Below are 25,486 nucleotides of genomic sequence, written 5' to 3' on the forward strand. Positions count from 1 at the left end.
CCACACAATTCTCGCAGAATTTTCCGAAAGCTCAGTGTCACGACTTCAATACGTATCGAGAGCGCAACAATGGGTACAGGGGCCGTAACTCTGTTAATTTTAATCCGCGTACTGTGCCAGTGATTAACCCTAACCCTGATTTTGGGCCTAGCGACAGGGATGAGTTTCATTCGAGACAATTGCCTGCCGAGAGACTTCCTACCTCCCACCCTCAAGTTGAGTCGTCTGAAGATCATCCAGAACCCTATTTTCCAGCACGAAATTTGTTTAGTGGATTCCCTCAGGATGCAGCTCCTCGTCCTCGCAGCTACGATTTTCCTAGGGATAGGTACAGGTTTTCAGACTCGAATTATCAGTCAACTGTGATTCAAGCTGTGGAACAGGCAAGAAATTGGAGAATTAAATTTTTTGGTAAGCCACATGAGAATGGAGAAAATTTCCTCACTGAATTCATTGAGAGGTGTAATAGTAGAAGAAGTAGAGAAGAAGATAGGCGTCACATCCTACCCGAAGTGTTGGATGATAAAGCCTTGTTGTGGTACAGGCAAAAAAGCTTTAATTTAATGGATTGGTTTGGGTTTGAATACCATTTTCACAAAAACTTCACTAAAGGAGGACTAGGTACTGCCCTCCAACACGAAATTTGAGATAGAAAATAGCAATCTGAGGAAACATTTGACATTGTACATTTGAGGAAATCACCGCTATGGCGGATATGTACAGTAGGTTGCCTATTTCCATACCCATTCCAGTACAACTGAACAAAATTTTCCATGGTCTTCACGGAAATTATTTGTTCTTCATCAGAAGAAATCAGTTCCAAAATTATGATGAGTTTAAAATCAAGTGCTCTGGTACTAAGTATCTGAGGATTAATATGAAATCGTCTCCAAGACTCAGAGATAGATTCTGAGTTCAGACAGAACGATAGCGCTCATCTGACACCAGGCAATAGATGACTTCCATTCCAATTATATCAGGGCCCCCTTTGGAACCAGATTAAAAACAAGACGTGCATACAAATATTCCAAAACAGAAATAACCATCCATTCCGTCACTGATTATCGGATTAATTAGACGGGTTTACATTTTATTCTGTTCCCTGCCCAGCGCGCTTCAATGAGTTTAAGTGAAACATAGCCAGCGCAATCTAGTGAATCAATTACTCCTTTATTAACTGCGGAAGAGAACCTTCTGTAGTAGAGAAGAGCGACTCTATCCCTCCTCTCCCCCGCATAGCCTATAAGGACCGACTTCGTGAATGAAGGATACAATATGACTACCCCGAATGGGAACTCCATGCAAAGTCTCTACTTATAGAGGCTAGCAAATGCCAATGCCAATTGATGCAATTCAAGTTATCCTTATGAACGATCACTTGACATGTGTTCGGAAATTTGTTGGTCAACAAAATGTTATGTTGCGGACGCCGCAGTTACTACGGTTAAAATTTTTTATATATCCGGAAAACTTGGTGTAACCACAAAAAACGGGGGCTTTGGAAAACCCCATACAATAGCAAGGAATGTCGGTATGACCAGCCTAAATGCCGATTATGCGAAGTGACCACAATAAAAGGGACCACCTAGTAGGTATTCAAGTGGCCGTCATTATGGCCTGAGAGGCGTTAAGGAGTGACCATCAAGGCGACAACACTGGGAAACCACGAATCATCGAAAAAGAAACCACACAATTGCTCAAAGGCACAACTAAGGAGATCCTTTTCACTTCTTTTCTTCCCTCTATTGAATCTGGAAGCCAATAACTTCAGCAACCCTCCAATGGTAACCGCAGATGGGAGCTGCCCCCAGAAATAAAAGTGTCGGAATTTAGAGATGGACCACCTCAACCACGGGTTCGCCGATATCGACAAAAGAAAAGGCAGGCCGAAAGGGGGGGACATCTGCCCCGAGTGCCTGCCGCCATTGGTTACAGGGGGTGATCCGAGGGGCTGGTCACTCCGGAAATCATTGAACCACTCGGTTGGAAATCATTGAAGAAATCACCAGAAATCAAGAGAAATCACCGGAAATCAAGTGATTTCTATTTTTGGTGATGACTTCCAATAACCTTTAGAAATCGCTAGAAATCACAACGAAACGAAAAGTGATTTCGGAAGTCAAAGAAGTCATGGATAAGTCAGAGACCACAAAAATTATTTCGCAGTTTCAGCTTTATCATAATAAGAACTATCTCATTGTCGTTGGGCAAACGTGCAGTGAAAATAGTGTTGCTGAAACTCAAAATATAAACACGTTTCCTCGTGTTTCAACGTGGGTTAAGTGGTGCGTTTTGAGACGAGTTAGAGCCGGTCGATTTCCCCGTATCTTCCCAGTTTATTTCCATCATTTTCACAATTTTTCATTTCTTGTTCAAAGTGACGGACGTATATTTAGCAGGTGAATAATGAAATTCCCAATGAAACTAATTTAGATCATTTGGGAATTATTCAGGATAATTTAGGAATACAATTTTATAATTTAGGAACTCATAGTTTATTTATAATTGATTATTGTTTTATATAGCGTATAGTTAGCAGGTGAAGTTACCAAAAAATATTTTAATTAGCATAAATCGATGCAAAATCATTTAGGAAGTCTAAAAAACATTGATTTATAGTTTTGGAATTCATATTTTCTGCTTAATTATTTTTTTTCGAATTTGAATTGGCAGAGGAAGAACTATGCAAACGCGTACGGTGTATAATTAGCAGGTGGTATGAGCAAATATCAATTTAATTACCACCCACAGACGCGAAATCATTTAGGAATAATAAAAAACATTGTTTGAGAATTTAGAAATTAATATCTACTTTGTAAAATACTTTTTTTTACCATTTTTGCTTGGAGAACAGTTTGCGCATGAGCAGACGCCCCCAGAGCGATCAGCTGTGCCCCCCATGCCGGCTTATGTGGGTCACTCAATTGTTGACAAAGTCGCCAGAAAAGCAGGTGTTATATGAAAATTCAGTGCAGTGGCATTTACAGAGTGAGTAAGTATTATGAATTAAATATATTAAGTGTTAACTACAGTTCTGGAAGTATTAAATACTCGTTTCTTCTCTGAATTGCTGAATATCTCGTTCTCAAAACAAAACAACGTAGTCAATGGTGAAGGAATAGGTTAGAATCCTGGGTATAGAGAAACAAAATTAGTCTAAGGTATTTTTTTAAAATAGATAAAAAGATGATCTTCGAAGGCTAGAAGTGAGAAATTATAAACTCTACTCTTCTACATATCCTCCACTTCACCCTCCTTCATGGAATGATCCAACTAAACCGACTCTAACAGGGAACTCCTGTTCGATTACACAATGGGCTTCCCTGATGTTGATAACATGATAATATCATATGTTCGTATAATATCAATATATTTCAGGTCATGGGGCGCCCAGCGAGGGTATCAAGAGATGAAATAATTTCAGTCCTCAAGAGGTATATGGATTACTTCAAAACCAATCATTTTCCGTCCACGTCGAACAAAATCGGGAATGAAATAAGTGTGGTATTAGAAAAACGATGGCTACCCCACTCAGTGTACACCCACGTAACCGAGAATAAAAGAGGGGATCTGGGGAGCGCGTCAACTCTGTGGTATCTCCATACCACCTCCAGGAAGACCAGAAGAAAAAACAGATGTCAGTGCTTTTGACCTCTTTGATGATGATTCAGCCTATACAAATCCCGAATCTTCGTCCGAAGATGAAGAGATTTATCCCAACTTAGAAGAATTTCACTTGCTGCTACCGTCTTCCGTCTGGAATACAATTAAGCCTGATTACACTACAGATTCGACGGCAAGGAGATTGAGGGCGGGAATGTGGGTGAATCCAATTACAAATTAATTCTACCTCAAATATATTATGCCCTGTGCGCTCATCGGTAAATGGTCCCACGTGACAACCTACGAAGATGGCTCAACTGATGTGAGGTTCCAAGCTATTTGTAAGAGTAAAAAATGTGGTAATGTGTTCTTTGGAACTGCCAAACATTCAGGGGCTGGAAGTCTCAATCTGAACATCCGTTCATACGATACTCGTTACAAACCACATGATGACGTTAAGCATCCTCTGAATCATTTGGATAGAATCCAGGTCGGAGACAAATTAGTGAAACAGCAGCCGGCTAACTATCGGAAAGAGCTCCTGCGGGGTAACATGAAATTTGGCGAATCTGTGCCACCAACGATAAGGCGAGGGCATATATATCGTCAAGCCAAAGCAGAGGCTATCAAACGTCAATATCAAATTCCAAAGGGAGACAAAAGGGATCAGTTGACGATTATTCGGGACCTCATCGCTGACCCCAAGTACTCTCAAAATATTCTCGATTTATCAATTCATCCATCTCATCTCATGTACTGCACGAATCAACAATCCTATGTTTACAAAGAATATCGTCGAGTAGTCGGAAATTCTAAACTTATGGCCGATGGGACGGGAAGCCTAATTTCGAAATTTGAGAAAGCCCAGGGGCATATATTATACATATATTTTTGTACACACTAACCATTAGTTTTGAACAGAAAACTATTCCTGTCTGTCAAGTCCTCACAGAGAGACAAGATGCAGATTTCTTAATTTTTTGGTTGAGGACTTGGATTAGACAATGTAAGGTAACAGCACCACACCAGGCAATAACTGACCAAGAACGAGCCTTGATGCTAGCACACTGCCAAGTGTTTAATGGAATGACCATCAAACAATACGTTGACAAAGTTTTCGTGTGGGCTGGAACCAATGTTAAGAAGGAGGAAAAACTATTCCCTGCCACAACAATTATTCGCATTGATGTTACCCATTTCATGGCTGCAATTGCTCGGTGGGATTGTTTCAAAGATAAGTACAGATTTCGACTGAAAAGATTTTATATAAGAGCAATCGCTCTCATGGTAGATTGCGAGTCTCTTCAGGAATTTCAACTAGTTTTTATCCTCACATGCATAGTGGCTCTCATTCCAGTGAACGATTACGTCGTTGAGTTCCCCGAGTCCGTCACATTGTTCGGTGATTGCAATTTCAAGTTAGGGGAATCGAATATGTCTGTTGAGTTAGCACGAGAACGTCTGGAGGAGTACATTTCGTTACGTGAAACCATTATTAAGAACCTTCACGACCAGAATACTAATGCACAACTGGTAGTTTCCTCCAACTCTCAGGCGCTGCCCGAAGGAAGTGAGAGAAATAAAAAATGGATTACGCACAATTGGATAAAGCAATTAATTTCATTGGTAAAACCTGATCATCCAGAACGTATTCCAGGGAAAGTGGAGACTTGACTTCCCTAAAATTGTGAATGAGCTTGAGAGAATTGCTAAAGAGTTTCCCCTCTGGACTTCTGCTATACTACCAAGTTCATTTGTGTCAGACCATGCTTCAACAGCAGCTCAAGAGGGATACTTCAACCAAGTGAAGAATCGTATATTCGGACATATAAAACTACCGTGTAGCTTTCATATATTTTTTAAAGCGCACTTGAAAGATATTTCCAGTGATCAGAATGAAATGGCAGCAGAGTTGAAGGGATTTGTTCACATACCGAAGAAAAAATCTTCCCCGTTGTCATCGCAGTCTAACGAATCCAATGAGTTTCATCAGAACGAGAATAAAGAAAATATGAACATTAATTCTAGTGTGGAGAAAGCTGATTTCGAAGACTCTGACTTCTGTAGTAAGATGCAATGGCGTGGAATAATCAATGACGAAGAGAGGATGAGGTTTCAACATGGAGCGACGAACATTTGTGATTCTCACACTGATTCGACAGATGGAAATAATAATACACATGAAATCTGTTCTGAAATCCTTCAGATGGAGAGTGATGACCTGTATGGATTGTTTGAGAAGGATTTACTGGACGAAAACGATAATAATCGTCAATCAGATAATAATTGTAATGGCGATGTGGAGAATTTCAGTGGAGTCGCAAATGAGTCGCCGGTGTTGTTTGCAGAGGAAGAGTCTCAGTTCTCCAGTACTTTAATCCAAAACCCTGAGTTTTCTTCTGGACCTAACTCTAATCATGTCTTACATGATAACACCAATGTGAAGTCCAGCGATTGCGATAAAGGCACTCAGCGGGGTGAGAAAGCGCCTAAAGTGAAAAAACCTGCAGGCTACTTTGCTCCATGCCCTGAAATCAAGTATCTCAACAAAAAAGGAAGAATTGGGAAAAAAGGCAATTTTTTGCCTAGTGGCTCCGTCTCTCCAGTCGTTAAATATCAAGGGGTGGGAATTAGGGTAATAAGGACTTGCGGCTACGACAGCTTCGTACACATCCTGCAATACGCTGCGTTAGATGACAGCAAGCACGCTCGATTGCTTGACACTATAAATAATAAACTCTCCAAATTCGTTTCAGAATTTCTCAAGTATGGTGCGACTACTTCTAATCTTTTAAGACGATGTGCCCACTTGTGCGATTTCTATCCTCTAAAATCATCAAGGAACTCGACTTCATTAGCTCCTTACACGTTGGATGCCAAGGATACCTTGACAGGAATTTGGAGGAAATGCTTGGCTGAACCAGTGGCCTATCGGCGAACGCAATGCGACAAAATTTACTGTTACATCGGAAAGTCGAGGCCCCTGTATGATTTAGCTGTAAACCATCACATCATCTGTGACAAAGGCTTCAAATTGGGCTTATCATTGGCAATTGATGTATTTCGATCTTGGAGCTGTACGAACTATGGCTGTGGGGGCACAGTGAATGAGACACTTGAGTGCAAGACCACGATTTTCATCGAACTCAACATTCGAAACTGTAACGAGCTTAATTGCAACACAAATTTGAAATGTAAACTGAACGATGTATCTGAAGAATTGAATTTAGGTGAAATGTATAGGTGAGTAAAATTTATGGATATGATTCTAAGAATACACAGCTGTTAACACATTCTTTCTTTTGTATTTCAAGATTGGTTGGAGTTATTGAGTTTCAACCTGATCGTGAACACTTCGTAGCTTATTCTCGACGTAGAAGTAGCGACTGGGTAGAGGTTGATGATGTGAACTCAGGACCTCGCCCATGACATGCTGATTTTGAAATGATCCCCTTTGGTGCTCTTTATATTCGTGTATGAAACAATACGTCCCATAGGTTCCTTACAATACGATTTTCGGTTTGCGAGTAGTAAAAACTGTCTTGTGATTTTTAAAATAGAGCTAATGATAGGTAACTTATTGAGCGTTATAAAGAGAGATATACATTTATCAAATGTTATAAAGAGAGATAGATAGAAAGACGCGTAATTAAAAAATGCATATGCATGTTGATAGTCACAAGACATATTTGAATTTAATGATTCCAAAATTTAATTTTCTATGGATAATAACAATTTTTTACATAAGTGGAAAATACCAAAAAACGATATCAAAGAAACAATTTTTTATACTCAGGGCAGAGAACAGAGCATAGATTTGTGATTTATTAATTAAGCTTTATTAAGTATTATTATGGAGATGAATATTCAATAAAAATGTTTGTGATGTTTTTACTCGTGAAATGATTTGAAATATTCATTCCCGAATTTTTCATGGACAAAAAAGTCTGTAAAATGCTAGGAAAGTCAGTTTTGTGATTCTAAAGATAGAAACGACAGTTCACGATTTTCCATGCATGATAAAGTATTGTTATTGATTACCTATGCACCAGATAAGACTGTTCACCACGCTTTATTCTCCTGATCATAAAAAGAATTGATCTTTAGATTAGGAAGTAATAATTCCGTTACCCAACAATATTCATACGCTTAAGGAATTGTTCTATTTGAATAGCATGGTTTACAATAGAAGCCTTGCGGATTAAGTTGAAAACATTTCTACGACTTTCAGAAAAGAGAGGGATTCCGAATAGAGTTATTGTGTATAAAATTAAGTTATATATGTATTGTTATGCTGGTACATCAGATAATAAAGAGAAATGTTTGAGTTATCGATTTAATTTGCAACCTATCGATTCCCTGATCGCTCTGGGGGCGTCTGCTCATGCGCAAACTGTCCTCCAAGCAAATATTGTAAAAAAAAGTATTTTACAAAATGGATATTAATTCCTAAATTCTCAAACACTGTTTTTTATTATTCCTAAATGATTTCGCGTCTGTGGGTGGTAATTAAACAGATATTTGCTCATACAACCTGCTAACTATACGCCGTTATATATATAGTTCTTCATCTGCCAATTCAAATTCGAAAAAAGATAATTGAGCAGAAAATATGAATTCCTAAACTGTAAATCAATGTTTTTTAGACTTCCTAAATGATTTTGCATCGATTTATGCTAATTAAAATATTTTTCGGTAACTTCACCTGCTAACTATACGCCATATAAAAAAATAATCAATTATAAATAAACTATGAGTTCCTAAATTATAAAATTATATTCCTAAACTATCCTGAATAATTCCCAAATAATCTAAATTAGTTTCATTGGGAATTTCATTATTCACCTGCTAATTATACGTCCGTGAAAATATTGATTTGAATTGGTATAACCTCGCAAAGTTGATGCATGGGATTCCAATAATGTTATTATTGCGGGTTCATAACCATACTTACAAATTAAATGATAAATTGAACAAACTTCTGCATTATTTCCCATCACTTATCGCTGATAAATTTTTCATTATTCCTCACAATCAACGAAGATTATTTCAGACTTTTCACTCGACTTTTCATCTAATTTTCCAAGAATTTTACAGTCCAGGTCTCCCAGTCTCTAGTTGATGTATCGAATATTAATTTAATTGTACTGAAATAATTTTAAATTAAAATTACTGGATTCAATTAATTTAAATTGCTTCATCTTCTTGTAGATATTTCAACATTAAAAAATTAAAAATTAAAAAAATGTTCTAAATACCTTAAGGATTGATATTGTATTTTTGAATATTCGTTTGATCAAATAAAAGAAAATGTTCTCATTCAATTACAATTCTCTATATTTGGGAGTATTAAATATGAATTATTAGACACGATGATTTCTAAAGTGACTTCTCGAAATCAAGAAATCATTGAAAAATACCAGAAATCAGGGAAATCAGTGAAAAACAACAGAAATCATGATTTTCAATTCTGATTGAGAAATCGCAGAAATCATTGGAGAAATCACAGCAAATCAGTGAATGCCAGAAATCACTGAGCCACCAAAATGAGAAGTGACTAGCCTCTCGATTCGTACTCACCCTCTATTGTCGATCGATTTTTTTTCCACAAATTTGAATCTCCGAAATGATTATCTCAAAAGAAGAATTTCCCAGTTAGCTAGATACGATAAATACGGTGACAAAAATCTATTTGATTGATCATTCATTCCATTATTCCTTCAACAATTGATTTTGAAAAGTTTGCGATCAAAAAACGTTTATCGTCGCTGTACTTCAGAGGATTAGGGGGTAAGTACTGAGAAATTGAGTTATTGTTCATCCCAGACATCGATTTTCTTCGAAACCTCGATGAATGAGGCAGGCAGCAAGACTTATGTACAAACTTCTGTACGTTTTTCCTCGTATTCCATTCTGCAAGGAAGTTTTTCTCTAAAAAATCACTAATATGCTTGATTTACGAAGTATTACGATAAAAATGATTGATAATTTGATTTGAAGAAGGATTTTCAAAGCATACTTCCGAATTAAAGCTAGATACGGTGAAATATCATACGACCTTTTTTGTAGTTCTGGTTGCGCTCTACAAAAAAGATTTTGAAGAAAAATTCGCTCCGGCACTTAGATAAAGGTGAAAATTGAAAAATAATCAATGAAACTCGATGGGAAAAGGGAAAAAACTAATGTGTCGCCTTTAAATTTAGAGTTACCACTTCAAAAATTTTTCTGTCATGTCTTTGAACTCAACATATAACATAAATAAAAATCAACAAAATTGAAGAAGTCCGAATCGTTGAAAAAAAATATTGAAGGTTTTTTTATCGCAAAAATGGGGTTCACGATAGTTTCCGACATTTGACGCAATTTTTATGTTGAAGTTTGTGAAAAAAAGATATGTTTTCTTTTTTTATTTATTATTCTGCGACCCATAGAACCGGAGTTATTAGCTGTTTCAGTGACAACCCTTAATTACCCCGTAAAAAATAGAGAGTGGTACAAAAATTCTGAAAAAAATCAGAGACACTTTTTTTGATGGCCAGAACCTCGGAAAAAATTTTGAACAAAATCGCTGACAGTCGAAAAAATAGTGGCTGGTTTCACAAAGAATGCCCTATATGTAAATATAGTACAGAATTTCAATCGGTGCCTTTTGGTGCAAGCAGAGATCACTCCACTCTATCTACATGCAGGGGTTTTGTATACTAATGAATACACAAAGATTTTTGCAATGATATCGGACTCTCTCAGACATGATCCCATAGCCATAATTGTCCATCGGAAGAAAATTCTTGATCATTTCTTATCACAATATCCAGCAGTGCAGAACCTCCATTTCATGACCAATCACACCGTACCGAAACCGAAAAATGTTTCACTTCAAATTAAGGTTATTACATATAATTTCAGTGAAACTGGAAATGGAAAAAGTTCAACTGATGGCATTGGAGGATACTTGAAAAGGCTAGCTGACGTTTAAGTCCGGTGTGAGATCTGCCATGATTACAACCGGAATGCTCCTTCACATTCCGCAATTCATATCTCCTCATCCACCCGTATTGTTTTTTAAAAAAGCGTTTCCATTTGTAACCGTAAAATTCTTCTAAAGAATTCTTTAAAATAATTTTGCCCTGGAGCAAAATTTTGCCTTATCTCAGCTGATGAGGTTGATAGACTTGTACTCGTTCGTATGAACCAAATACCTTCGCGTCAATTTTAGTACAACATTACCTAGCGAGACCACGGCCGATGTTTATAAGACGCTCGAACACTTAAACTCACTCGAAGGGACCACTTCACGTATCGATCGCAGTGTGAAAAGTATCGAGTCTAAAATGATTCCCAGATTTAATCGAATAAACATTTGATCTGTCTCTCTATTATTTTTTCCATAAAAATTTTCAAGAAAAATTTCGAAATTTGTGACATGGCAGATTTTTGCCAACCCCCCGTTATGCCTCAGAATTCGGACAATTGTGTCATTGTTGAACAGCATTGCCAATGTGACACTTTGCCTGCATAACTGGATTATGCTGACCAAATAATGACATGCAAACAATTATGTATTTAAGAGGCCGTTTGGGTATGCAAAAGGTCCGATCCAAATCGGGCTCCGACATGTATTAGTCGTAATTATTGTAATTAGCCAGATGACATAGTTAAAGTAATAAACTTTCATATTTGAATACCTATAAACTATTGGTGGGATTTATCCCTTCTAGCCTAGAACCTTCAATAAATATAAGTAGCCCCCACGCAGGATACGGAGGATACCCCCCACGATCAGCCTCAATTTTGACCACAGTGTCACGATCGAATCTGAAGCAAGGTCAACTCCATCACGATCCTTCTCCTTCTCCGCCTCCTCAACAAGTATAAAAAACTATTGACAGAGCATAATAATAGGAAAATTGTAGAAAAAAACGATCAATCTGAATTGGAAAGTCCATATATATCCATCAATAAGTAGATATCAGATACCTCCTAGAAGATATTTCATTGGAAAAATAAAACCACGAATACCACCCTCGGGTTAATAAAGTAGAAGCCTTCATTAGCGACTGGTGGTCAAGTAAAACCACAATCCCCCTCTCCTGAGATCCCAATATTATTACTAAATTATTACCTAAATTACGTAATTATTACCTAAACCCAGTATTATTACCGAGCGTTTCAAATTTAATGGCTATAATCAAACCGAGGATCAATCAATTAATGATCATTTGGCTAACCTGAAGAGGTTATCAACCTTTTGTGAGTTTGGTAATAACATCAATGATACCTTAAGGGATCGTTTTGTTTGCGGGATGAGGAGTAAAGCCATCAAAAAGAAGCTTCTGAGTGAGAGAAACCTCACATACGAAAGAGCTGTTGAAGTGGCGCTAAGTGAGGAAGCAGCCGTTTGTGATACTGGAGAAATGGAGTCGAGGTTCGACACCTCATCGATCAATTTTGTTAAGAGGAACGATGCGAATACTGGATCAGAGAAGCTTGATGTGTGTCTTCGCTGTGGTAAGAAGAGACATGATAGATTCCACTGCAAATTTAGAAATTTAATTTGCAATTATTGTAAAAAGAAAGGACATATTGTAGCAGCCTGTAGATTAGCTCAAAATAAGAAGGATGCAGGTATGAAGAATGACTCAAAGAGAAGTAAAATGTTTATTGGTAAGAAGAGTCACAAGAATACGGTCAGTCAGTCAAATCATAAGTCTAATGGAAAACACAATTATTTAGACGAAATTGTACAAATTAATGATAATTTTGATCAATTTTTCAGCTTAGATGAGGAGAATTGTCATTTATATCGAACTAATAAGTCTAGTCCATTATGTATTAAGATTGATGTGGAAAATGGTAGAGTGAATTTTGAAATTGACACGGGTTCACCGATTACCGCAATTTCGGAGAAAGAATTGGGTATGAGTAACGTTTTTTCTAATCTTAAAATGCGATCCACTACCAGGAAATTCAAATCATATTCTGGGGCTCCGATTATTCCACTGGGTGTGTTGGATGTTCGGGTCAGGTATAAAGACATTTCACAGAAATTGGAAATTTTTGTAATTCCTGGTAGTGCTCCATCAATTGTTGGGAGAGAGTGGATAAATAAATTGAGAATTTCTTTGCGTGAATGTGAGCAAAGTAATATGGGTGAAACAGTCAATACAATTAAAGATTATGACCTAGTACAATTGAAAAATGAATTTCCTAATGTATTAACTGATAGATTAGGTTTGTACAATAAGGGAAAATTTACTTTGTTAGTAAAAGAAAATGCCACCCCCGTTTTTTGCAACCCGAGATCATTACCTTATGCTTTAATGGGTAAAGTTGAAACAGAAATTGATAGATTGTTAAAAGAAAAAATTATTGAACCAGTGAAAAGTAGTAATTGGGGCACACCTGTCGTGCCAGTGATAAAGAATAATGGTTCTGTTAGAATTTGTGGGGATTACAAAATTACGATAAACAAATTTTTGAGAATTGATAAGCACCCAATACCACGAATTCAAGGTCTGCTAGTTAAATTGAACCAGGGAAAAGTTTTTAGTAAAATCGATCTTTCTCATGCTTACTTACAAGTAGAATTAGATGATAAGTCGAAATGTTTAACTACGATTTCGACACATAAAGGATTATTTGTTTACAATCGTTGTTGCTTTGGGATTGCGTCAAACCCTAGTTTGTTCTAGAGGTTGATGGAGTCAGTTTTAGCTGATATTCCCGGAGTTGTCGTGTTTTTTGACAATATTGTTGTTGCAGGTTGTAGCAAACAAGAACATGATGAGAGATTAGCTAAGACTTTGAACCGGTTAAAAGATCATGGTTCAACTGCCAAAATGGAAAAATGTCAGTTTTTTAAAAAGGAGATTGAGTTCTTAGGTTTTAGAATTAATGAAAATGGTATTGGAGTAATTAAAGAAAAAGTTGAAGCTATTACTAAAGTCCCACCACCGAAGAATATCAAGGAATTAAAATCATTCCTGGGCATGACAAACTATTATTCTACATTCGTTAAGGATTATGCTGGAATTGTAGCCCCAATGTACTTACTTTTGAGAAAAGATGTAGAATGGAGATGGCCTAGATAGCAGAATGATGCGTTTATTGAAATTAAAAAGAAATTGATATCAAGCGATGTTAGAATACACTACAACCCTAGGTTACCCGTGAAAGTAACTTGCGACGCTTCTCCAATTGGTGTGGGAGCTGTTATATCGCATATTTTTCCAGATAATACAGTGAAACCAATTGCTTTCAATTCTCGAGCTTTGACCAAAGCCGAACGCAACTACTCGCAATTAGACAGGGAAGCCTTGGCTATTGTGTTTGCTGTTAAAACATTTAACCAATATTTGTATGGTAGGAAATTTCTTTTGGAAACGGATCATAAACCGTTACAATTTATTTTTGGCACTAGGAAAGGACTTCCCGTATTTGCTGCGAGTAGATTGCAAAGATGGGCCGTGTTTTTATCTGGATGACTATGATCTTGTACATATTAAGGGTACTAGTAATGTTATTGCTGATTTTTTGTCTCGTTCGCCTAAATTAACGGAAGAGGGAGCAGAAATGAATGAATTTACATATTTAGACTATGTAGATTCTGAAATTAGAACTATTGACTGCGAGTTAATTCCTGAGGAGACGAGGAAAGATGTGATCTTATCCAAGATTTTCGAATATGTAATGAATGGGTGGCCTGACAAGATTGATAGTAGTTTTGATTGTTTTAAAAATAGATATCGTGAGCTGACGGTGGAGAGTGGATGTCTGATGTGGGGGTATCGCGTGGTCATTCCTAGCTCACTTCGTGAAATGTTGCTGAGAGAGCTTCATTCGAGTCATCTGGGTATTGTTCGGATGAAGGCCATTGCTCGCTCCTATATCTGGTGGCTTGGCATCGACTCGGACATCGAGAGGATTTCAAAATCATGCATTCTTTGTTTGGAAAACTCAGCAAATCCACCCAGGACTAAGCTACAGAATTGGAAGTGGCCTGAAGGCCCTAATCAACGACTTCATATAGATTTTTTGAGCCCCATCGATGAAAAAATGTACATGGTCATAATTGACGCTTTCTCCAAATGACTAGAGGTGAAAGAAATGAAGGATATTACATCGAAAAGTACGATGATGGTTCTCAAGGAGTATTTCCGTTCGTGGGGTTTTCCAGAGATTATCGTGAGTGATAATGGCCCCAGCCTAATTTCAGAGGAATTTGAGAAGTTCTTGGATGACAGGAGAATTCTTCACGTTAAAACAGCTCCTTATCACCCTGCCTCAAATAGAGCAGCCGAAAATGCGGTTAAGACATTCAAGAGTAAATTTAAGTTATTACTCAAGGAAGGCCTCAGTAGGGAGGATGCTCTGGATAAATTTCTACAGAGTTATCGATCTACTCCACATTGCACTACTGGATGTCCACCATCAGAACTGCAGTTTGGAACACCGATGAAAACATCAATTGACCTGGTTAGACCCAATCTTCGAGGTCATGTACTCAAACGACAATACAGTCAGCAAGTACATGCCGCGGGAAATCGAAGGCGTCCCTGATGGTTCATACCCAGAGTCCAACTCTGGGTTGTGTCCAGCAACCCAGTCTGGGTTAGGCAAAAACACAGAGTTGAGGTTAAATGGTGAATTTGGGGGAGATCTAAACGCAGGGTGTACTATAATCATTTTCCGATTGTTGCTGAGTTATTTTAAGCATATAATGATATTGTTGAAGGATGTGGATAATTAAATGAATATGTTTGAACGCTAATGTGCTAGCTCTGGGTAAAATCCAAAACCCAGACAGATGATTTTTATTCATTAACGAGGTAGCAGTGTTGCTGAACAATTCTGGGGATAACTGTATGTTCAGAGCGAACACGGGAAGTGTATTAAAATAAGGGGAAGGGTGGCAACGATTGTTTGAGGGATGAAATGCCAACTCTGGCTCAACACTCGGTCACAGTCTCCATCCCAGAGTTGTCGTTCTCTTTATTTAATATCTTTTCAATATCGGGAAATAAAAAATAGGGGTGAATAAAAAGAATCATTTAACCATTTGAATGATTCTAGGGTCACCTAAACGTGCGGAGGCGACTTGGATTGTATTTAAAGTGAGAAATATCAACTCTGGGTGAACACTGGGTCACAGTCTCCATCCCAGAGTTGTCTTTCTCTTTATTCAATATCTTTTTAATATCGGGGAATAAATAATAGAGGTGAAAGAAAAGAATCATTTAATCATTTGAATGATTCCAGTGTCACCTAGAAGTGCGGAGGAGACTCAGGATGTATTTAAAATGAAAAATATCAACTCTGGGTCAACACTGGGTCACAGTCTCCTACCCAGAGATGTCTTTCTCTTTATTTAATATCTTTTTAATATCGGGGAATAAAAAATAGCAGTGAATAAAAAGAATCATTTAACCATTTGAATGATTCTAGGGTCACCAAGACGTGCGGAGGCAACTTGGCATATATTTAAAGTAAAAAATATCAACTGTGGGTCAAGACTGGGTCACAGTCCACAACCCAGACTTGATAGTTTTCACTTTAAATATATTCCAAGCCGCCTCCGCACGTCTAGGTGACCCTAGAATCATTCAAATGGTTAAATGATTCTTTATATTCACCCCTATTTTTTATTTCCCGATATCGGAAAAAATTAAATAAAGAGAAAGACAACTCTGGGATGGAGACTGTGACCCAGTGTTGACCCAGAGTTGATATTTTTCACTTTAAATATATTCCAAGTCGCCTCCGCACGACTAGGTGACCCTAGAATCATTCAAATGGTTAAATGATTCTTTTTATTCACCCCTATTTTTTATGTCCCGATATTGAAAAAAATTAAATAAAGAGAAAGACAACTCTGGGTTGGGGACTGTGACCCAGTCTTGACCCAGAGCTGATAGTTTTCACTTTAAATATATTCCAAGTCGCCTCCGCACGTCTAGGTGACCCCAGAATCATTCAAATGGTTAAATGATTCTTTTTATTCACCCCGTTTATTTATTTCTCGATATTAAAAAAAAATTAAATATAGAGAAAGACAACTCTAGGATGTAGACTGTGACCCAGTGTTGACCCAGAGTTGGCATTTCATCCCTCAAACAATCGTTGCCACCCTTCCCCTTATTTTAATACACCTCCCGTGCTCGCTCTGAACATACAGTTATCCCCAGAATTGTTCACCAACATTGCTACCTCGTTAATGAATAAAAATCATCTGTCTGGGTTTTGGATTTTGCCCAGAGCTAGCACATTAGCGTTCAAACATATTCATTTAATTATCCATATCCTTCAACAATATCATTATATGCTTAAAATAACTCAGCAACAATCGGAAAAAGATCATAGTACACCCTGCGTTTAGATCTCCTCCAAATTCACCATTTAACCTCAACTCGGTGTTTTCGCTCGACCCAGACTGGGTTGCTGGACACAACCCAGTCTGGGTTTACTCTGGGTTAGCTCTGGGTGCCAACCATCAGGGGTTCTTTCAATTATGGAAACATAGTGATGGCAAAAGATGTTATGAAAAACAAATGGATTCAAGCTAAAGTGATGGATCAATTGTCTCCAGTAACCTACGTTGTGAAGACAATTGACAATCGTCTATAGAAACGTCACATAGATCAGCTTAAATCAGGTTTGTTATTTGAAACCCCAGAATCGAGGATCGAAGCGGATTCCATCGCATTAGATTTCCCTTCATCGGAAAATCGTGTTGTTGCGCAAGCTAATGGCTTTGTTGGAACCGAGAGGCCCAGAGGGACTAGCACCGAAAGCACATCGAGGGACTCCAACATTTCGGAAAAACCTGAGGAGTCTCAAGGATGCCCATCCAACGTTTCTGAGCTAGTACCACCTGTATCAGATCAGCCCGCTCCACTGTTAGCTGACTCATTCTCGACGAGCCAGGCTCTCCCAGCCACTCCACCACTCCACCCCTTTTTATCATCATGACGGGAAGTTTTATATAGCGTTCCACATTTCTTGTCACGTCAAAGGAAATCGTTGGATAGGATTTTGGATGAGGTAGGAAAAAAAAATCATAACATTTCTTTTTTACGAATACGAGTTTGTTGAGGAATCATTTGGTGGTCATGATGATTCAGGTTTCAGAATTTGGGAGTTGATGATGTTTCATTAAAAAAAAAAGTAATTTCCTGGCAGCTCACATACTGATTGCGTGCGCATGGGTGGCATATATCATAATTGTCAACTTGAGTGGCTAATGTGATCTACATCAACTGGCAACTCTTTATTCTATGCATGTTCAACTTTTATATAAATAATATCTATAATATATAATATATATAATAATATTTAATATTTTTATTTTTGTATTATATAATACTAAATTTATTAAATATATATATATATATATATTCACGGTTATTTCCGATATAATATATACATATATAGAATTTCAAAAAGAAGAAAGAAAAAAGTAAAAATTTATATAAAAAATAATTTAAAATTTAATAAATTTAGTATTATATAATATAAAAATAAAAATATTAAATATTATTATATATATTATATATTATAGATATTATTTATATATAGATATATTTTGATATGCATAGCGCTAAAAAAAGCTGACATAAAACGTTACATGCTTTTTTTTAAAAGGGAAATTGAAATTGACAATAATATGAGATGTCATTTTTTTTTAATTCAATCAATAAATTCTGGATGTAAGCTTTATTTCATAAATTTTGCCCTCTCTTGGCATCGTACATTTTTCAATCTGTGAATATTTTTCAATTACCTTTGCTCGATCACTGTCTCCAGTTAATTATTTTCATGTTTTTTTGCAGTAATTATTCATTATCGTGGTGACCTGGCAATGGATGACTTGAACAACCGACCGATAGCGATTAAAGACCCGCTTTGTGTTATTTCTTTGTTTATAAATGTATCAACCTGTGTTGTCTTTGGGGCCGAACACAGCCACGTCCCCGCCGTGGCCCTGGGGAACGCAAAGAGCGGTATAAAAATGCCCGTAACTTCTGATCCAATTGTTTCCGAATTCTTGAACATTCGGAAACGGGAAGAAGAAAGCCTCAAATCAAGATGCACGCTGAAAAAATCGGAACGGTGGACCTGTTCAAGACATTTACCAGCTGAGGGTCTGGCCTGCGGGAACATCAGGGCCGTGGACAGGATTGACTTTTTCAAATCGATGAATTAATCGCCTGTGCATATGTTCCGGAAAAATATACGACGGGAGAACTACGGGTCTTCTTGTTCTTTACTTCTCGATATTATTTCCTCACATATAGAACGAGTATTTTTTGAGGAAATGTGGCTTCGAAAAATTTTCTTCAATCGATATTTTCGCATCAATTCATTTGACATCATCAATGACAAGGTGTGGCACCTCTCGATAGTGACGTTGTCTAACGTGGCCCTCGTTACGGGAATTAATCAGGCTTTTCCGCATTTTATTTGAAAGGGAAATTTGCAAAATAAATAAAAATACCATGCAAGAAAAATTCCATATTGTCTACTTCGACTCACTCCCCTCTTTTCCTTCTCATCAGTGCCATCACCTCTCTGGTTGATTAGAGCGGAGAGAAAGTCCTTCACGACTCTATCTCTACTTCGTTCTTCCCGAAAAAAGGCTTCACGCAAACAGTTGAAAATTCGAGAAATTTCGTGGAAACAATAGAAAATGACAAATTATTGAACAAATTTTACACAGAGGCAGGAAAAACAGGGAAAATGTCTTTGCGAAATTTAAGCGATATTGAAGTTCTACTGGAGTATATCCAAAAGTGTTTGCTAAAGCGAAATTTTTGTCACTCAGAGCCGAACTCTCGAAGTCCTCCTTCTACTCTTCTTGGGTATTTGTAGTCAATACTGGAGAATAGAAAATAAGTAAAATTGAAATAACGAGTTTCTTCAAGTAACAATAATTCATGCCCTAATAAATATTGAACCTATCGCAATATTAAGATCCGGAGTACTAAGGTGATTAAACGTTTCATCGCTCGTTCTGGATTCCTCTTAAGAGTCGTAAAATTTTTCTCGGTCTTCTTGAAAATCTTCCTTTGTTGGCGAAGCATGAAATATCAGGGCAAAAATTTTAGATTTCTCGCCGCACACGAGAATTCGTTCGAAGAGATCGAGTGATGACCACAGCATCCGGAATTCGAAAATTAAAAGACTTAAATTATGTCTAAGACATTGAGTATAGAGAGCTATTTGGGCTTGAAATAATCGTTGTTTATCTAGCGAGATCTATGGAAATAATTACGAATTTATTGCGTTGATTTTACCGAGGAATTATGGGGCCTGAATAAAATTTTCTCATTTTCGAACGTCAGTTGGATTCTTACTGCAGAAATTCGCGAATCTGATTGACCACATGGCGTAATCACCAATCAGATAATTCTCGCAGAGGTAACAAACCAATTACGGTGTTGGTCAGTTCTGTTACTAGTTTAGCATCGTTGTTCCGTTAGGAATGAGCACTTCTCATTTGGATACCTGGACGTGTGGACCTCAATTTCTGGCCATCGCTGCTTTTGTGAAATCATCCCATAGCAATTAAATTCATCACAAAATACTTTTCAGGCCGTATACTATAAATTACTATTCATTCACTTAAGGGGAGAGCCTACTTTAGAACCTTCAAAAAATCGATTGTTTTTTTGCTTCAATGTCTTTAAAATTTATCTAAGAATATGTCGCAAAAGTTATAGATGGGAATTCGAAATATTGTTGAAGGTAGAGCGGAAATAGGGGCCGAGCGTCTAGCACGTGTATGAGTGCTGGAGCAGACTGGAGCATGCACGCTCCTCCCCTTGATCAATTGTATGTATTGTATTCCCCAAAGGTTCAACGGTTTTCAAGACACTATTGACAGTTCTTAGAAAGTCAATACCGAGCCATAATAGGCTTAATGGTACGACTGTATTCAGCCTTGTCAATAACCAAAATAATTTTAAAAATGTGGAAAATTTTGAGTAGAAATTTTCATTTTTAATTTCAAATTCAAGTTGTGAAAATATTATTATTTATACATTTCAGCTGTATAAACTATAATTATACAGAGGAAGCAATAAATATTAATGTTTACATGTTCTAATTTTGTTATTTTTTTGCTAAAAATGAACTATTTGTTGTTGTTTTTGTTTAATTACATAGTTAATTACTTCTGTGATTTTTTCCCAAATTATTATCTTTAATGATAAAGCCAATTTTTATTCTTGACTGGGGGGGCTCCGCCCCTGGACCTCGCTTTTTTTATGCCTTGAAAACAGCATGCTTATTAACACAAAAAAAAAGGAAAGTGAGGGGGGAACTTGGCTAGTTTTTGGCTTTATCTTCAGACTGTTTTGGCGTTACCCAGAATGCACCACGTGGAGGTAAAGTCTGTTTGTTTGAACAAGCCCTCCAAATGAGGTAAATATAGAAAAATGAGTAAGCTTTGGATGCAATTGAGGATGAGAGGATGTGTTAGACATTTTAACACTTTCAATTCACTTGAAAATCACACAAAAACTCTAATTTGCTTCGCTGCCTGATTAACACGCTTTGAAAAACAAAGGAGAATCAAGAAAAACAATGGCGGCAAGATTTCATTCGAATTTATATAATTCGTGAAAAATCCGCTAGATGGTGTAAAGGTTAAAAAAAAGGCTAGAAATTTTCATATAATATGATATTATAGATTTAGATTTATTTAGTGATATATAAAATATAAACCATATTTTTCAAAAAAAAAGAGGTCCATTTTGCTCCTTTTTTCCTCTATATCTCGAAATACAGTGTAGAGGGAATTTTTTCATTATTTCTCTCGAACTCGCGAGACAAAATACTACGGGAAACCACCATCAGACTGTGGCGCCAAAGTAAACGGAATTGTGCCGTTTTTTCGGCTATTTCAGAAGTTGTGGTTTGTAAAGTATGCAAATCACAAGTAAAATTCTCGGAAAGTGGCAAGCGCGGTTTGGGATTTAAATTAGTAGTGTCCTGTGATAATTGTGAAAAAACTGAGCCCAAACAGCTACCAGACCTGCCTGGACATCGATGATTCGCGCATAATACTTGCAGAGAGATCGCTGTCCGAAGTCGTTAAAGAGGCAAGGATGGCTTCAAAATCCAATAAAAAAGAAATGCAAGAGCAGAACACTAATTTGGAAGGCCAATTATATGGTGCAGGCATAGCAGATTGAAGGTATATCAAAATTATCCATGATTTTCTCCCACTCAAAACTTTAAACGCGTTTATCTCAAAACTGTTTTTTTCAAGTTGGCCGGAAACATAACTCAAACAATTTACAACCGATTCACTTGAAATTTTGACAAAATCTTCAGAAATACAGTATCTACAGAAGTACGTAGGATTTTTTTTTATCTTGCATAGTTTGTTTTGTATTACCAAATTTCGAACATTTTTTAGGCCGAATTGTTACTTGTCCATTTAAAGGCCCGCCATTTTGTCAAAAATGCGTATATCGAAAAAATCCTACGTACTTCTGTAGCTAATGCTATTTACAAGCGAAAACCGTTAAACAACTTATTAAAATAAAAAAATTACAGGAGCTGTGGGTCCTGCCGTGGTTCCCGAAAAAACGGAGACATCCTAGGGAGAACGCTGTGTAGGCGCGATTTTTCAATTAATTTTTTTTCAAAAATAATTATAAGCAGTTAATTATATGTATAATGAATCCCTTTTGTTAAAAACCGGATTTATTTAATGGTTTTCCTGAAAAAAAATCTCAAAAAAGGCCTATTTTGTGGCTCTCTAGAGTGGCCTATAACCCCTTAACATATCAATACTGTAAGTTACAGAAAATCGATATTTTTTACAAGCGAAAACTTTGACGAACGATTTCTCGGTTTTTCATTTTCACGATTTTCCTTAATTGGCGAGCAGGATAGAAAAAAAAATAATTGAATTATCTTCTATTTAAACTAAAAAAAACAAGAAAAGTTAATTTTGAACATATTTTCGAACAACGTAAAGTAAAAGGTTTTCGGCCAAAAACCACTCTTTTTTCAGTTTGAAAAAAATTGAGAATTTTACACTATTTTGGAATTTTCTTAGTTTAAATGGAAGTTATTAACAAATATGAATCTCTATGAATTTTTTGTTTCAGATAGAAATTGCGACCTGCATCCTGCCCGCCATCCGGCAAGTGTACATGCGAGATGCATCAAGCAATTGCTTCCCAAAGGCAAAATATAAAAGATTTCGTGGCCAAAAAATTTGCGGATGATGTTTAAATAGATAACTATAAACCCTGGAAAAATATAATATTCAATTCAAATTTCTCCTTATGAAAAAAATACATATTTGAGCAAGGTTCTCTGGAATTTTCGTTGGAAAATTCGAAAAATTCAACTATTAAGACGTCATTTCCGGTGACCCCTTCGAAAGAAGGTACTCTCGTGTCGGCCAAAGTACTCATGATAAGATCATCTTAATTTTTGAAAAACTTGCGGCTTTTAGTTGACACCTTAAACTAATATTTGGACGAAGAAAAACGAAAGAAATGATTTCATTATTGGCGCGCCTTTTTATGGAAAATTACAAATTTCGGAGAAATTTTCACAACAATCTACATTTGAAAAGATCATTGCAATAGAAAAAGATCCTCCGTTGAAGAAATTAATAAAAGTACCTTGAAGATGTAGGCGAAATTTCATCAAAATCGATTACGTAGTTTCCGAGCAATCTGGGCAACCGACTTTAAAAATACAATCTCAAGAAAAACCAAGGAACCGAAAAACCGGTAAGCCGAACTGGCTTGGGAGTAGCATTTTCAAAAACTCTTTGATTAAAAGGGTGAGACATGCAGCTCTTATAGACATCATGTGCTAAATTTCAATTAAAAAAAAAAACACCAAAATATATTCGGAGACCAAGGTGTTTTTCCTGTGTAAAGCAAAGCTTTTGATGTATTCTGAAAACTGTGAAAGGAGTTTGTTCGTATATATATCGCTAAAGTACTTGGATTTCCTGAAGTGTAACCGCGGTAAAACTTATGGTAGGATTTGGTATTTTTACATTCAATTTTAGACCATTCTTGTATTCTTTTCAAGTCAAATGCCAAAAAATGAAATTTTTATTTCAACTCTTTCATATGCAAACAACAGAGGAAATATTGTACCACTAGGATAACTACTTACAAAAGGATGATTCATTTCTTGAAGTGTCTTAACCTCTCGAATTATAGAAACAGGTAAACCATCATTGATTCTCTTCAGCAATACTTTTTTCAACGCAACTTCGTTTCCCGTCTCATTCTTAATGGCTTTCACTACCAATCCATGCGCACCTTCTCCAATGCGACCAGTGACCGTATAGTTTTCCATGATTTAATTTAATTTTCACTCATTTGAGAAACAATTTGACAGTTTTGGTGGAAACACTTGAAGCGATAAACTGATTTCAGACGAATGTTGGTTTGTGACTAACACGATGACTTGAGTATTGCTATAGCACTATATAGTCCAACACACCTGCTACACCGGTGCTACGATCGATAGAGGCGAGGGTTTGTATTATTTTCGAGTTGTATTAGATACTAAACTTAATCTTAACACCACAGGGTCACGTTTTCATTCAAAGAATAAGGAAAATTTTCTTGAAACGAACTGTGTCAAAAAGACTGTTTCTTCAATTGTCAGCCCCTCTAATTCAGGATCTTTCAGAATACACAATATCAGGCGCGAATAGGGAAAAATCATCAACTTTCTAAACTGTTGTTTGATTTTTTTTTATCTTCCACAGAAAATCAATGTCAATCAATCAGTTTTTTTACATATTAGAGATTGAACTTATGTTATGAGTATTATTAATTAGAACTATTTATGAGTAAATATTCTTCCCTAATTCTGTAATTGGGGAAAACTTGACAGAAATATTAAAGATTTCTTGTTAAAAAATCTAGTAATTTTTTATTGAATGTCCTGGGAAGCATTACGATCTCGCCACTCATCTGCTTATTCGCTTTCATAATTGGCGAACGATTTGTCAGTTCCTTAACTATATTTGATGATTCTCTTCAAAGAAAAAATCGACTCATCAGCATTCTCCTAGCTTCAACACGGAACTGTGATATCTGTAATTGGTGTTAGATGGCACAAATGCGAAACCTTTAGACGAAAGTCCATAAAGCCTATTTTTATTAAATCAAGACCGGTACCTTTTGCTCTAAAGAAGCAAATTGAAGAGAGATTAAATAAATTAGAAAGAAAGGAGTGATTAAATTGAAAAAGAATAGTAAATGGGGTACACCCCTAGTTCCAATTATTGCAGAAGACGTATTTTTCTGACACCCTACTAATCTACAAGATGCTTTTATTGTTATCGTGAATCATTATTCTAAATTTATACCGAAAATGTCTGCCATTCTGAAACCCTCGTATAACCATTAAAAAAGATGTAATTGATGTTAGATGGAAGAATTGTAAAACGTATGAACAAATGTCTGCACAGACAAACTGGCTGTCCACGCCAGATTGAACTTGAGCCCAGTCCGGTCTGAGTTCTCGACAGATATCAAATAAAATTAGTGATGCTACGCTTGTCCTATTTCATTTATTTACTCCCACACGACATTAGAGGAACGTTGAAAATTACTGGCTCCTCGCGATTATGTCGTACTTAATTCTCGAATCGGTTATAAGTACTCTGCGTAGCGTTTACTGGTGATCCCACCCAAGTAGGGTTTCGGTATTGGGCGAGCCTTGGTCCAAGCCTGGTATGCCAATAGCCAGTACTGGCCGGCTTTTGGTAAATTGAATGGTCGATCATTGGTCCAACGTTTGGATGATAACGCCGGGCCAATAATGGCAAACAATAATTGACCAAGCATTGGGATCATGTCGGGCCCAATTTTGGCCCACAATTGGC

General features: G+C 36.8%; 1 protein-coding gene across 2 annotated transcripts in view; it reads right to left on the bottom strand.

Moving 5' to 3' along the window:
- Positions 1 to 24,048, bottom strand: part of LOC105270201 (cyclin-dependent kinase 20) — a 161,997-nt gene extending 137,949 nt beyond the window's left edge. For both annotated transcript variants that reach the window (XM_011310988.1, XM_011310987.1), the window contains exon 1: positions 23,758 to 24,048. In XM_011310988.1, the coding sequence (XP_011309290.1) occupies positions 23,758 to 23,943 (186 nt within the window). In that variant the 5' untranslated portion in view covers positions 23,944 to 24,048. The remainder of the gene's footprint in view (positions 1 to 23,757) is intronic.
- Positions 24,049 to 25,486: the final 1,438 nt, after the last annotated feature.

The sequence above is a fragment of the Fopius arisanus genome, unplaced genomic scaffold (assembly GCF_000806365.1).
Source record: "Fopius arisanus strain USDA-PBARC FA_bdor unplaced genomic scaffold, ASM80636v1 scaffold00081, whole genome shotgun sequence".
In the NCBI taxonomy this organism is placed as follows: domain Eukaryota; kingdom Metazoa; phylum Arthropoda; class Insecta; order Hymenoptera; family Braconidae; genus Fopius; species Fopius arisanus.